The 16,117-nt window shown below is 44.9% G+C and overlaps 1 protein-coding gene across 2 annotated transcripts in view; it reads left to right on the top strand.

The window, feature by feature from the left end:
• Nucleotides 1-16,117, top strand: part of SGSM3 (small G protein signaling modulator 3) — a 335,727-nt gene that overhangs the window by 199,726 nt on the left and 119,884 nt on the right. For both annotated transcript variants that reach the window (XM_082265578.1, XM_082265577.1), the window contains exons 14-15: nt 1,614-1,663; nt 2,480-2,632. In XM_082265578.1, the coding sequence (XP_082121704.1) occupies nt 1,614-1,663; nt 2,480-2,632 (203 nt within the window). The remainder of the gene's footprint in view (nt 1-1,613; nt 1,664-2,479; nt 2,633-16,117) is intronic.

The following is a 16,117-nucleotide window of genomic DNA, read 5'->3' as shown; positions in this document are numbered from 1 at the left end:
TTTTGTATAGAGGCGGGTAGTTACATGTATAAAGTGTAGTTATCGAAGCCGTGAGATTGATCCCAAGATATGGCAGTGACCTTTCCTGCCATGCGAACGGAAAGTTGTCTCTGAGGGCAGACAGGGTAGTGTTGTCCAGTGTTAGGTTCAGGGCCCGAGACTTAGAGGGATTAATTTGAAGACCAGAGATGGACGCAAATACTTCCATGTCCTTAAGCAAATTGGGAATAGAAATCAGTGGGGCCGAGAGATACATCAGGATGTCGTCCGCAAACAGGGCGCACTTATGCTCCACCCCCCCACATTGTATGCCCTTGATGTCTGGGTTAGAGCGCAATTTAATTGCTAATGGTTCCAGGGCTAAAATAAATAAGAGCGGGGATAGAGGACACCCCTGTCTGGTACCCCTCCTAATGTTCAGAAAAGGGGATCCGTAACCCTTGATAGACAATTTCGCAACCGGGTCGCTGTAAAGTGTACGGACGAGGGATAGAAAGCGTTGTCCAAAGCCAAAGCGCTCCAATGTCAGCAGAAGATATTCCCAGGACAGGGAGTCAAAGGCCTTGTGTAGGTCAAGGGATAACAGCATACCCTTCCTGGGACCCATGCTATCCCAATTAGATTGGAGAGCTGAGATCACGTCTATTGCACGTCGGGTCTGGTCGGGTGCCTGCCGGCCCTGCACAAAGCCGGCCTGGTCCGGATGTATGTATTCCGCTAAGAAGGTGTTGAGCCTAGTTGCCAGCACCTTCGCCATGATTTTGAGATCGACATTGATGAGCGATATTGGCCTGTAATTAAGACAGTCCCCATGGTCTTTGCCCGGTTTCGGCAGCACATGGATATACGCGTTGTTTTCATACGTCGGGATAGGGGTACCTGTTCTAATGGAATTAAAGTAGGAGCAGAGATGGGGGATCAGAATCTCGTGAAATTTTTTATAGTAATGGCCAGAGAAACCGTCCGGGCCCGGCGCTTTATTAGGGTTAATGGATTTAATGGCTGCCAATATTTCAGTGGTAGAGAACTCTCTATCCATGATCTCCGAATGGGGGGAGGAAAGTCTGGGGAGGGAGATGTCCTGAAAAAAGGCTGTTACCGCGGGCTGTCTAAGCGGTTGCGGTTGAGAATAGAGTTTAGTATAAAAATGGTAGAATTCGTTGACTACCAGTTGGGGGTCCTGTGACCGGAGACCAGACCGGAGTCTCAATTTTGGGAGTGCCGGGGAGTATAGTCTCGGGGCCAGCTTACGAGCCAAAAGCGTATGTGGTTTGTCCCCCAGCGTATAATAGCGATTTCTCGACCAGCGAATGGACTTTTCCGCTCTGGTGGTCAAGCTAAAATTAAGGGCTACCCTCGCAGCGTCAATTTTGTGCCTGATATCCACCCCCGGATTCCTTTTCTGCTCCCTTAGGAGGTCCCGCAGCTCTGCATCTTGACGTTTTTTTTTTTTTTTTTTTTTTTTTTTTTTAAAGCAAACAAACGTTTATTGAGTTATGTGCATTACAAAAGTAGTACATATACAGGTCCATGGCCTGTTTGAATCTTCAACTACCTTTGTTAATTTTTTAAAGTTAAACTTTTTCAGTTATAGCAATATTATTTTTTTTTAGGCTGGTTTCCTGCAAAATTTGTGGAGATTCTTGATGAAAGAAGTAAAGAGGTGAGACCAAGAATGTTGTTTAGTTACTTTGCAATTTATTTAGCCTTCAGGTTATGTAAAAACTGAAGGAAGGAGGGTGTTAGGGATGCTTTAACAGGAAATTATAGAGCGCTTGTTAGAAAATCAGTAGAAATCAATTGAAAAATAATACACATACCAGTAGGTTGTAAGTCCACTGAAATGTAAGAAACCCTATTCAGCTGACTGGTTCTAAGAAATCTAAGAAGCAATGATAAAATTTGACTTCTATATCAGAGAATATAGTATGCCCAGGTGAGCAGCCAAACATTATACTTGAGGGAGACCTTATTCCGCTGGTCAGTATTAACAGCAACAGGATGTTATTGCTGTTTGTGTCCCCATTAGGCAGATTTATGCTCTCTATTTCTCCTGTTCACCACTATCACCAAGAGTGAATGTGAAAGAAAAAACTCTGGGTTGTCAACAGAACCAGAATAGAGGGGAAATAGTGCAATGGGAATATTAATTCTGGTGATTCTCTCACTTTGAAGGGATTTCCTTCCAGTTCCTTGGCCCTGGAAGGGAAGTGAAGAGAAATCTTCCAAACGGGACATCAATGGCAAAAATACCGGGTTTTAACCTTTCCCCACTAGTTTTTGGTTTGAGTTCTACTCTTATGCCACTTTTCCTAATATTTAACAACAGTAGGAGTTCTGCCCCCCATGCTAATAAATGAGGGGTGTCAAAGTCCTCTTTAAGGGAGGTCAAGTCAAGAAAATCCTTTTTATCCCTATGTATTAGTTTAAACTATCTTCCAGTCCTTTCATTTGAAACTTATTTTGTGTCTTCACACAGTACTCAATTGCTGGGGACGACTCTGTGACTGAAGGTATCACAGATTTGGTTCGGGGAACGTTATGTCCAAGTATTAAGGCAATATTTGAACATGGACTCAAGAAGCCCTCTTTGTTAGGTGGGCCGTGTCATCCCTGGCTCTTTATTGAAGAGGTAAGAGAGATATGTCTAATGTACTTAAAAAAACTTTAGTTGTCTTTGCAGTGTTTACAATCAAATGTATTATCTTAATTGTTAAATACAGGTCATAGGCCTGTACAGACCCTGGGTTACAGGCTACCTTCTGTTAGGTTTTGAGGACACACCTCCTGAGAGCCTCTGCATAAATTCTACCACACTTTGTGAGTCCTCAGTATGTTTACTAATGTCCTAAGGTAATGGACCTCTTCTTCCTTACGAATAAATCACTCTTAGCCTAATTAATTTATCTTTGGATTCTTCAGTCGACTCTTCACTGACTTCTAACAATAGACGAAGTGCATCCAGATCAATGCGACTTTAGTAAAACCTTTGTAGCTGTACCTGGACCCCATGCTGTGTGGATGGCCTGTGATGTTGCTTGGTCCCTGGATCATGTATGGAGGGTGCTCACCTCAGTACTCTGTGTAACGCGTGTAGCTAGCCGCAAAATGCTATACAAGTCCAGGGCTGTGGCCCATCCCTATTGGGACTCGTGAAGACCCCTTCAGATATACAGTATCTCACAAAAGTGAGTACACCCCCTCACATATGTTAATGTGACAGCACTGAAGAAATGACACTTTGCTACAATGTAAAGTAGTGCGTGTACAGCTTGTATAACAGTTTAAATTTGCTGTCCCCTCAAAATAACTCCACGCAGGCCTTGCCATGGTCAACCAAAGACGTTGAGTGCACGTGCACAGCGTCATATCCAGGGGTTGTCTTTGGGAAATAGATGTATGAGTGCTGCCAGCATTGCTGCAGAGGTTGAAGGGGTGGGGGGTCAGCCTGTCAGTGCTCAGACCATACCCCGCACACACTGCATCAAATTGGTCTGCATGGCTGTCGTCCCTAAAGGAAGCCTCTTATAAAGATGATGCATAAGAAAGCCCGCAAACCGTTTTCTAAAGACAAGCAGACTAAGGACATAGATTACTGGAACCATGTCCTGTGGTCTGATGAGACCAAGATAAACTTATTTGGTTCAAATTTTGTCAAATGTGTGTGGCGGCAACCAGGTGAGGAGTACAAAGACAAGTGTGTCTTGCCTACAGTCGAGCATAGGGATGGGAGTGTCATGGCTCTGGCTGCATGAATGCTGCCGTCAATGGGGAGCTACAGTTCATTAAGTGTACCATAAATGCCAACATGTACTGTGACATACTGAAGCAGAGCATGATCCCCTTCCTTTAGAGACTGGGCCGCAGGGCAGTATTCCAATGTTTTTTTTATCTTAATGCATTCTGTGCATTAAGATAAAAAGCCTTCTGTGTGCAGCAGCCCCCCTCACCCCCTCTAATACTTAGCTAAGATCCCTCTAGCTCCAGCGATGTTGTAGAAATGTCTTGGCTGTCCAGGACTCACCTCCTCATTGGCTCAGACAACAGCGCAGCACCATTGGCTCCTGCTGCTGTCAATCAAAGTCAGTCAGCCAATGAGAATAGAAAGGGGGCGGGGCCAGGCCAATGTTCTGTGTCTGAATGAACACAGGGAGCGGTGGCTCGGCTTGGGTGCCCCCATAGCAAGCTGCTTGCTGTGGGGGCACTCAACAGAAGGGAGGAACCTGAGAAGAGGATCCAGGCTGCTCTGTGCAAATACGTCAACAGAGAAGGTAAGTATAACATGTTTGTTATTTTTAATTTAATTAAAAAAAAAAAAAAAGATCACTTCATGAGGACATTGCCTTTCCTAACTTATGCCCTGCTCCAAAGCATCCCAAAGATAAAGTTCTTCACTCTTTGGTTGTGGTAAGAGCTGTTGGGGTCTGACTGCCGCAGTCTCTATTCCAAAAAAAAAACAGACTTTCTCTGTTGCTCATTGACAGACGTAGTCCTCCTTGATTAATATCAACTCGGGTTATACTGCCCTCTACAGGAGTAGGACTAGACAGGAAAGAAAACGTTCTGGCCACACCCTAGGGGCAGTCCCAGAGGGTATATCCTCTCACTTCCTGCTACAGCAAATCAGCAAATTTTTCTGTCTAGTTAGGAGTAAGGACCTAGATTCCTTGCTAGGATCTTCGGTCCTGGCAGGATACTTTTTTAGACAGCTTTTTTTCTCCAGTGTTCCTGTGATATCTTCAAGCAAGCACGCTGAAACTGGGCGACGGGCTGGATGTTGAGATCCAGTGGTCACCCCAGTTCAGCCTACGAGCGCGTGCAGGCCATAGCTCCGCGCTGGGTCGGCCGCGACATAGTCCCACTGGACGGGGACTGACCCTGCGAGTTAAACGTCTCGCCTGGACGCCAATGACCAGCAGAGTCACGGCGTCCGTATTGGTCGACAGCCCCCCCACCCCGGTGGAGAGGGGTTCTGTCGGGAGTTGGCACCCAAATAAAATCAAGGGGGATATCCTGCGCTTAAATGATGAATAAAAAAGTATATGATAAATTAACATAAAACAAGGTAGCAGCTAGAACACTGGATTCATAGTAATCCCATTCATATTGTGTGTCAAGTAGTGCAGCGCTATGAACAGCAAAATTAATTGTGCTTAAAAAGTTGATAAATTAATATACAATTGGCAACAAGGCAATATAATGAAATAAATCAATTGCACTAAATCAAAAGTCCATTCAGCATATATAGATGGTGGAGAGTCCACTAGAGGGTGAAGATCCCAAGATGTGAAAGAGCAATGGAAATAAAACGATCACCCGTGCGGATAGGCAAGATGGCAGCTTACCGCAATGAGTGGGCCTCCAATTTAATGGATGGGCCACTAAGAGCATAAAGTAATGACTCCTATGGACTGGATTCTCTCCTCTGCGTGAACGGACCAAGTAACGCTAGACTGCATCAAACCCTCACTCGCTCATAGATCCAGACACGACTCCGATATGTATGGCAATATGTAGAGGATAAAAGCATTCATAGCGTAATCCCGTTTGGCGATATAAAAACAACTTTATTCAAAGTTCTACTTACATGGCAGTAGATCAATATGAGCAAATAACACATAAAAAGCGGCGTCCCGCTATAATCAGTACAAAGCCGGCGTCTGGGGGCGTGGCAAGCGCGATGTCCGGAACCTCCCGACCGGTTTCGTCAGAGTGACGTCGTCAGGGGCGTGGTTACCGGACATCGCGGTCACGCCTTACAAATACCCCATACAAGAATCACATCCGGAACTTCGTCCAATCACGGACGAGAAGGGCGGAAGTGACGAATCTGACCCTTGGCCATTAAGGGCGGAAGTGCACTATAAAAACAATAACGTCGAGGAAAACGTAGGATTCAAAACGGAATAACTAATTAGCCATCCTCGATCAAGCCAATCAAATAAGGGCAGCAATAGTTACTTCGGCAAATAATATAGACAATAAACATGGTGTCATATGAAAGAAAACCAGGATTAAATGCATATATTGATCACCGATGTCAATAAGCGCCATCTAGTGGCCAAATAGTGTAAAGTAAAAAAAACAAATTCATTTGACTTGGTGAAAAAAGAGAAAAAAAATATTAATAAAGCCAAAAGGCAGATTGCAGCACTTTTCCCTTATAATACATAACTTTACATATCAACCTGATAATGGTCTCTAGCTGGTCAGCAAAAGCAAGAGATATAAAAACTTAAAGATTTTACCACATAGTAACAAAATAAAAATAAAAATGAAGGATTCATATTCATACACGAATGTTGAGTGGGATAGAGCATGATTATGCTTTTCCCATCTCAGCAGCATTTAACTGTTATTAATAAAACTGTTAATGTCCCACTCAACATTCAAGCCATGAGGGACATAGGTTTTTAAAATATAAATCCACCGCGTCTCAGCGCGGGATAACTCCCTTTTTGCATTTGCCCCTCGCCAATTTGGAGTGAATTTATCAAAAGCCACAAAAAGCGTATTACGGGGGTCTTAATGTCGGCAGTGATCAAAATGTTTCGACACACTATGGCCAGGGAACGCTTTACGTATATTTGCCACCCGCCTGGTTCCGGTATGGTGAGTAGAATGTTCCCCCTCTCCCCCTGTCGGGTTTGTTGGTGTACGCGGGCCCCTCTCTGGGATGGTCGGACACTCAGTTCCTGGGTCTCCCCTCTATCCTATAACAGGTAACAGATCCCCCAATTTGAGTGTGATTTTGTGATTTTGTGAATAGAAACCAGGAGGCTTGGTTTGGGAGCTGACTATCTAAAGTCACTATATGACTGTAAGGATGACTGAAGTCAGTGGCAGACTACAAAAGGCATTACTATTGAGGTATAGAGGTATCCTACCTGTCATAGTGTGTACACAGGCCGATGCCTATGCCTGAGTTACTGCATCCACAGATCGCCATCCCTCCAGAAAGCCGGTCACTTTCACAGGCAGCACAGCCTCCCGCAGGCCGAGGACACCTCCCGCAGGCCGAGGCACTCCCGCAGGCCGCACAGGCCGAATGCACACCTCCCGCAGGCCGCTGCTAGCTTGCAAGCCGCCGCTATCCTACACAGGCCGCCGCCATTTTCCTGCAGATCGCACGAGGCCGCCATATTGGCGTAGCCTCGTGTCTCCAGCATGGGGGCGGCCATGTTTGAGGTGACCAAACACCTCGTGGAGTAATTGGGAGGCGCCAGAAGGCGTGTAAAGGGGCGGAGCCGCCTCCTTGGCTCGGGAAAGCAAGCCAAAGACTTCCTGTCTGTAACAGACAGTGCTGGAAGCAAGTTGATAAGAAACTTCTGTGCATCAGGTGAGCCTTGGGGACTCTCTCTCTTTCTGAGGGGTCCAAGCAGGTAGACTGAGGGGCGCTATTGCGCTGGGGGACTAAGTAAAAAAAAAAAAAAATGTTTTTTTCTTGCAATTAATTTTTTTGTGTTTGCTGGCAAGTGTCTTGTTACATGAACCCTGCCACACATGTATCCCCACCTGATCCCCTCGGGGTGGCCGCAGGACCCTCCAGTACCCCACTTGTGATGATGCATTATCAGCAGTTTTGGAGTCTTTGGTATCCCGGGGTAGAGGTAGCCTGTCAGGGACGGGGGTCAAGAAGAGCGACCCCCGCCTACCCCTATGTCATCCGATACTTCAGATACGGATTCTGAGCTGGTCATTGCAGTCCCTTTTCTGGGGTTGTGGTCTCGGGTACGGTCTCCTCAGACAGTAAGGAGGAAGCCTCTGCCTCCGCCATAGCACAAGAAACGTTGGTGGACTGGAAGCACTAGTTGTGTCTGTCCGGGAAACCTTAAATCTTGAGGTTACACCGGCAGAGGTAGCTGAGACTCATATTCCTTTTTTTTGGTACTAGCAAGCCTACCAAAATGGTGAAGGGTTTCCCTTGCCCAAATGGGGTCGTCCATAAACGAGCCCCTGCTATTTCCAAACGCATTGTTAGGCGCTATCATTTTGAGGAATCCCTCATTACAAAGATGGATGGTACCACCAATAGTGGACTCACCGATTTCCAGACTAAATAAAGCCACTGTTATCCCGTTGGATTGACAGAATGGGCCCCACCCATTTCTAGGGTGGGGGGACGTCTTCACCTGTTTCCGGATCCATGACTTTCCAGAATCCCGGATAAAGGGGTTCGCGAGGTCATACGGTCGGGATACAAGATTGAGTTTCGATCACTTCCACCGGTGCGATTCTTCCCTTCCAAATATTCGACATCCCCGGGTCGCTTAAAAAGCTTTGCGGGGGACAGCTTGATGCAACAAGCAGTGATAGTTCCCATTCCTTGGAGGAGTTCTAGTCGAACCTGTTCACAATGCCCAGGAAAAAGGGCTAGGTGCGTCCAATTCTGGTCTTGGGAGAGATGGAGTCCATCCATACAGTGGTGGCCTCCCTGCATCAGGGGGATTTCCTGGCGTCCATAGACATTTAGGATGCCTATCTTCATATCCCCATCTTCGCAGGACATCAGCGTTTTCTTTGCTTTTCCCAAAGATCATTCCTGGTTCCCACCAGGAGACTGAACTATCTGGGCCTAATTTTGGATACATCCTTGGCAAGAGTGTTTCTCCATGCGGAGAAACTCCAGAAGATTCAGTCAATGATTCGGATGTTGCTATCCGTCAACTGGCTGGGATTGATGGTCGCCTCCTTAGAGGCAGTACCGTTTGCCCAGTCTCATACCCGAATTCTCCAAGAGGAGATTCTTCTCATATGGAATCGGAATCCCGATTCCCTGGACAATCGGATCCGATTGAGCGAGCGGACCAGGGAGGCTCTGGTCTGATGGCTTCGGTCTCCGATGCTCAGCCAGGGGAAGTCATTTCTTCTGATAAATTCCAGGTTACCAATAAATGTGTTGGAACTGAGAGCGATCAGACTTTGTCTGATTTACTGGACCGAGCAGCTCCAGGGCAGCCCGGTTCGGATCCAATCGGACTATGCCACGGTCATGACTTATGTCGATCACCAAGGGGCACCAAGAGTGCCCTGGCGGCCATAGAAGTGGCCAACATTCTTATTGGGGGAACAGTTCCAGTTCTCTCCGCGATATTTATCCCGGGGGTGGACAGGCAGATTATTTCAGCCGTCAGATTCTGGATCAAGAGGAACAGTCTCTTCATCCAGAGGTATTTCACCAGCTGTCCCTTCATTGGGGCACCCCGAATATGGATCTGTTGGCAGGTTGGCTCAACAGGGCTCGCGCCCGAGATCCTCTAGCGGACGCAGCAGACGCGCTGAGCGCCCCGTAGGGGAAGTATCAGCTACTGTATGTCTTCCCCCCCCCCCTCTGAAGTTACTGCTGAGATTTCTCCGCAGGATAGAGGTGGAGGGAACTCCAGTTATCCTGGTAATTACGGGCTGGCCTCGTCAAGCCGGGTACGCCGACTTGGGCAGACTAGTCGCGGACGCTCCTTGGAGACTTCTTCTCAGGGAGGATCTGCGGTCTCAAGGACCGATCTTCCATCGTGCTTTACAGTCGCTGGCTTTAACGGCCTGGCCATTGAGACCCAGGTACTGAAGGACAGAGGACTGTCAGCTCCAGTTATTCCTACTCTAATTAAAGCAAGGAAAGCGACTTCCAGCAAAGTCTATTATCGCACATGGAAGGCTTATATTGCGTGGTGTGAATCGTTGGAGTTTTCCCCCACGTACCTATTCGGTGACCCGAATCTTGTTTTTTTCTGCAAAAGGGGGTTGAGCAGAAACTATCCTTGAGCACTATCAAGGATCAGGTTTCAGCGTTAGCAATCTTCTTCCAGAAGCCTCTGGCTACTCATTCCTTGGTACGGAATTTCATCCAGGGGGTGCAGCACTTGGCTCTGCCAGTGCGCGCCCTTACCATCCTGGGATCTTAATTTGGTGTTGTCGGTTCTTCAGAAACCTCCCTTTGAAAATATCAGGGAGATTCCCTTGCTTACATTATCCCAGAAGGTGGCCTTCTTGGTGGCTATCACTTCTGCACGCAGGGTGTCAGAACTGGCTGCATTATTGTGTCATTCCCCAGATCTGGGGATTCATAGGGATAAGGTAGTTCTTCATCTGAAGCCATCTTTTCTTCCTAAGGTGGTTTCAGATTTTCATCTGAATGAAGATATTGTGCTACCTTCCTTGTGTCCTAAGCCCAATCATCCTCAGGAATATGCGTTGCATTCCTTGGATGTGGTTCGGGCAATCAGGGTATACCTGAAGACTACGGAATCGTTCCGTAAGACGGATTCACTTTTTGTGATCATGGATGGCCCCAGAAAGGGTTGCCTGCATCTGCCGCGACTATCTCCAAATGGATCAGACAGACGGTGGTACAGGCTTATTCTATTAAGGGTCGGAATCCTCAGTTCCCTGTTAAGGCGCACTCCACTTGAGCGCTCAGTACTTCCTGGGCCTACCGCGATCAGGCGTCAGTGGTCCAGGTCTGCAAGGCGGCTACCTGGTCGTCGGTGCATACCTTTACAAAATTTTATAAAGTTGATGTGATGGCATCGGCGGATGCCTCATTTGGCCGCAAGGTTTTGCAGGCCGAAATTTGAGGAGACCGGTGGTCTACCTCGAGGGTTTTGTTTTTCCGTTGGAATTTCAGTTGAGTCTCATCTTGTGATTGATGAGCCTTTAAAACTTCTAGTTGGCACCGGTTGGGCCTTCTAGATTGGATTTTGATTTCCATTTTCCCACCACTCATTTGTGGCACTGCTTTGGGACGTCCCTAGTTGATATTAATCAAGGAGGACTACGTCTGTCAATGAGCGACAGAGAAAAATGGATTTTTGTAAAATCCTTTTCTCTTAAGCTCATTGACAGACGTAGTACCCGCCCCTCTGTTTTTGAGTTGGGTTGGGTTAAATTCTCTAAACACTGCTTTGTGACATAACTGATTTGCTGTAGCAGGAAGTGAGAGGATATACCCTCTGGGACTGCCCCTAGGGTGTGGCCAGAATGCTTTCTTTCCTGTCTAGTCCTACTCCTGTAGAGGGCAGTATAACCCGAGTTGATATTAATCAAGGAGGACTACGTCTGTCAATGAGCTTAAGAGAAAAGGATTTTACGGTAAGATTTTACAAAAATCCATTTTTCTTTTTCTTTTGCTGACAGGGTCTTGTCAAGCACACCTTCCTTTCAAACCCACCATTGCTAGGTGAATAGGAAAGCTAATTGTGAGGGTTTATGTGCCTAAATTACCACCAGTATCTTTACATGCTCACACCACTAGATTGGTGCAAGTTTCCTGGTCTTTCCCACATCAGGCTTCTATTGCCCAACTTTGTAAGGCTGCCTTATGATCTTTAGTTGATACCTTCTCCAAGTTCTACCAGGTGGATGTCCATGCCTGTGCGGATGTAGCTTTCAGGCTCAAGGTTATTTCAGCGGCACTTTGAGTTGGGTGTTTTGTTGGGCCTGTTAGCACTGTTCAGTTTGCCTTGTTTTAGCTCCCCTGATTCATTGCTTGGGGATGTCCCAGATTTATAAATATGTGTTCTGTATTGTACAATTAGGATATAAGGAATTTTGACATTTGTAATTTCCATATCTTGGTGTACAGTAATGGACACTGGCCACCCTCTCCTTGGTTCCTCTGTTGCTCTGTATTGCTTGATAAAACACACTGAGGTCTCACAAAATGGGGTAGGGTTGTAGGGGTACACCCAGGGAGCATGTCCTAAAGCTTTGCCAGTGTCCAATCACCTGAAGCTCACAGCCTATAGCCCAAGGTCTTTGGAATTTACATAGGAATTTTTTCCTATGGTTTCTAAAATACCAAGTTCAGCACTTTTGCAATGCTAACCACTGTATCGCAACACCACTGCAATGAATAAAGTGACATTTCAATGAAATTCTACAAAAAATAAAAAATAGTAAACATTGTGGTGCATGTATATAATAGCATTTCACAAATGTGAGTACACCCCTCACATTTTTGTAAATATTTTATTCTATCTTTTCATGTGACACCACTGAAGAAATTACACTTTGCTACAATGTAAAGTAGTGAGTTTACAGCTTGTATAACAGTGTAACTTTGCTGTCCCCTCAAAATAACTCAACACACAGCAATTCATGTCAAAACCGCTGATAACAAAAGTGAGCACACCCCTAAGTGAAAATGTCCAAATTGAGCCTAAAGTGTCAATATTTTGTGTGGCCACCATTATTTTCCAGCACTGCCTTAACCCTCTCGGCATTGAGTTCACCAGAGCTTCACAGGTTGCCCCTGGAGTCCTCTTCCACTCCTCCATGACGACATCACGGAGCTGGTGGATGTTAGAGATCTTGCACTTCTCCACCTTCCACTTGAGGATGCCCCACAGATGCTCAATAGGGTTTAGGTCTGGAGATATGCTTGGCCAATCCATCACCTTTACCCTTAGCTTCTTTAGTAAGGCAGTGGTCATCTTGGGGGTGTGTTTGGGGTCATTATCATGTTAGAATACTGCCCTGCAGCCCAGTCTCCAAAGGGAGGGGATTATGATCTGATTCAGTATGTCACAGTACATGTTGGCATTCATGGTTCCATCAATGAACTGTACCTCCCCAGTGCTGGCAGCACTCATGCAGCCTCAGACCATGCTTGACTGTAGGCAAGACACACTTCTCTTTGTACTCCTCATCTGGTTGCCCCCACACACGCTTGACACCATCTGAACCAAATACGTTTATCCTGGTCTCATCACACCACAGGAAATGGTTCCAGTAATCCATGTCCTTAGTCTGCTTGTCTTAAGCAAACTGTTTTCAGGCTTTCTTGTGCCTCATCTTTAGTAGAGGTTTCCTTCTGGGACGACAGCCATGCAGACCAAGTTGATGCAGTGTGTGGCGTATGGTCTGAGCACTAAAAGGCTGACCCCCCACATCTTCAACCTCTACAGCAATGCTGGCAGTACTGTGACAGTAAAATACATCTATTTCCCCAAGACAACCTCTTGATCTGAGGCTGAGCATGTGCACTCATCTTCTTTAGTCGATCATGGCGAGGCCTGTTCTGATTGGAATCTGTCCTGTTAAACCACTGTTTGGTCTTGGCCACCATGCTGCAGCTTAGTTTCGGGGTCTTGGCAATCTTCCTATAGCCTAGGCCATCTTTACATGGAGCAACAATTCTTTTCAGATCCTCAGAGAGTTCTTTGCCATGAGGTGCCATGTTGATCTTCCAGTGACCAGTATGAGAGAGAAAGAGAGCGATAACACCAAATTTAACACACCTGCTCCCCATTCACACCTGAGACCTTGCAACACTAACTAGTCACACGACATTGGGGACGGAAAATGTCTAATTGTGCCCAATTTGGACATTTTCTCTTGGGGGTTTACTCCCCTTTGTTGCCAGTGGTTTAGACATTAATGGCTGTGTGTTGTGTTATTTTGAGGGGACAGAAAATTTACAGTTATACAAGCTGTACACTCATTACATTACATTGTAGCAAAGTGTCATTTCTTCAGTGGTGTCACATGAAAAGATATAATAAAATATTTACAAAAATGTGAGGGTGTACTCACTTTTGGGAGATACTGTATCTGGCATGAATCTACCAGCAACTGTTAACAGTAGAAAAAATGTTCCAAATGAACATAGAACAGTGGAGCTAAAGAAAACACATCCAATTGCCTGAGTACACTAGCAAAAAGCATGCATTATGATTATGGGTGAGGTTATCCTGTGATGGCCAACAGCGTTTTATTGCTAATGTCCATTTCTTATCATTGTACTTTAAAGGGAGCTGCTGTATACAGAATGGCAGTGGGTTCTATGTGTTGGAACACTGACCATGTCAGGCTGAGTGATCTCCTGCCTGCATAGTTACGATCGTGATGTCATCCATTCAGTAGGGGAGCGTATTCAAAGGCAATATACCCATGCACACCAATACTGGAGGGTGTCCTCCAGTATTAATACCAATTGATGGAAACAGAAATGCACAATAAGGCCACCCTTTCTTCCACTGGCAGGGGCACTTTTATTCCCTCTAAACCTGGGACATATTCTTTTTTTCTACTTACAATAGGACCATTTTATTCCCTCTGACGTCAAGGTCTTTTTTAGTCATACTGAAGCAAGGGAATTTGCTTTAATCCCACTTATGCCACATTTTTTTCACCCACCGACACTAGGGCATTTTGTTCTCATAGCACTGGGGCAGTAACTGACCCTTTGTTTAAAATGTTGAGATATATACTACTGTGTGTGTGTGTGTGTGTGTATATATAATACACAAACCCAATTCCAAAAAAGTTGGGACACTGTACGCATTGTGAGTAAAAAAGGAATGGACTAATTTACAAATCTCATAAACTTATATTTTATTCACAATATAATATAGATAACATATCAAATGTTGAAAGTGAGACATTTTGAAATGTCATGCCAAATATTGGCTCATTTTGGATTTCATGAGAGCTACACATTCCAAAAAAGTTGGGACAGGTAGCAATAAGAGGCCGGAAAAGTTAAATGTACATATAAGGAACAGCTGGAGGACCAATTTGCAACTTATTAGGTCAATTGGCAACATGATTGGGTATAAAAAGAGCCTCTCAGAGTGGCAGTATCTCTCAGAAGTCAAGATGGGCCGAGGATCGCCAATTCCCCCAATGCTGCAGTGAAAAATAGTGGAGCAATATCAGAAAGGAGTTTCTCAGAGAAAAATTGTAAAGAGTTTGAAGTTATCATCTACAGTGCATAATATCATCCAAAGATTCAGAGAATCTGGAACAATCTCTGTGCGTAAAGGTCAAGTCCAGAAAACCATACTGGATGCCCGTGATCTTCGGGCCCTTAGACGGCACTGCATCACATACAGGAATGCTTCTGTAATGGAAATCACAACATGGGCTCAGGAATACTTCCAGAAAACATTGAAGGTGAACACAATCCACAGCGCCATTCGCCGTTGCCAGCTAAAACTCTATAGGCTAAAAAAGAAGCCATATCTAAACATGATCCAGAAGCCCAGGCATTTTATCTGGGCCAAGACTCATTTAAAATGGACAGTGGCAAAGTGGAAAACTGTTCTGTGGTCAGACGAATGAAAATTTGAAGTTCTTTTTGGAAAACTGGGACGCCATGTCATCCGGACTAAAGAGGACAAGGACAACCCAAGTTGTTATCAGCACTCAGTTGAGAAGACTGCATCTCTGATGGTATGGGGTTGCATGAGTGCGTGTGGCATGGGCAGCTTACACATCTGGAAAGGCACCATCAATACTGAAAGGTATATCCAAGTTCTAGAACAACATATGCTCCCATCCAGACGTCGTCTCTTTCAGGGAAGACCTTGTATTTTCCAACATGACAATGCCAGACCACATACTGCATCAATTACAACATCATGGCTGCGTAAAAGAAGAATCCGGGTACTGAAATGGCCAGCCTGCAGTCCAGATCTTTCACCCATAGAAAACATTTGGCGCATCATAAAGAGGAAGATGCGACAAAGAAGACCTAAGACAGTTGAGCAACTAGAAGCCTGTATTAGACAAGAATGGGACAACATTCCTATTCCTAAACTTGAGCAACTTGCAGACTGTTATAAAAAGAAGAGGGGATGCAACACAGTGGTAAACATGGCCTTGTCCCAACTTTTTTGGGATGTGTTGATGCCATGAAATTTAAAATCAACTTATTTTTCCCTTAAAATGATACATTTTCTCAGTTTAAACATTTGATATGTCATTTATGTTGTATTCTGAATAAAATATTGAAATTTGAAATTTCCACATCATTGCATTCGGTTTTTATTCACAATTTGTACAGTGTCCCAACTTTTTTTGGAATTGAGTTTGTGTATATATATGAATATATATATAATATGAAACAGTGATTTACAGTTATTTATACCAACAAATTATTCACATAGTAGGCCTAATCATTTTTTTTCTAATTGGTTGCTGTGTGATTCTTTGCTTCTCAGTAATTAATGAACCAATTAAAGAGCAAATGTTTATTTCAGTAAAACACAAATAGGTTTACTGTATCTCTATAGAAACCTACTTTAGATTATTTCTCTGTGGACAGTATTGTAAAGCAGATATGATTATGATGTGAACTTCATTCTGCAATGAGAGATACTGATATATTATGTTTGTT

Source organism: Pelophylax lessonae (genome assembly GCF_965119305.1).
Source record: "Pelophylax lessonae genome assembly, chromosome: 8".
Taxonomy (NCBI): domain Eukaryota; kingdom Metazoa; phylum Chordata; class Amphibia; order Anura; family Ranidae; genus Pelophylax; species Pelophylax lessonae.
The sequence above is the reverse complement of the archived record's forward strand: the minus strand, read 5'-3'. Positions and strand labels throughout refer to the sequence as shown.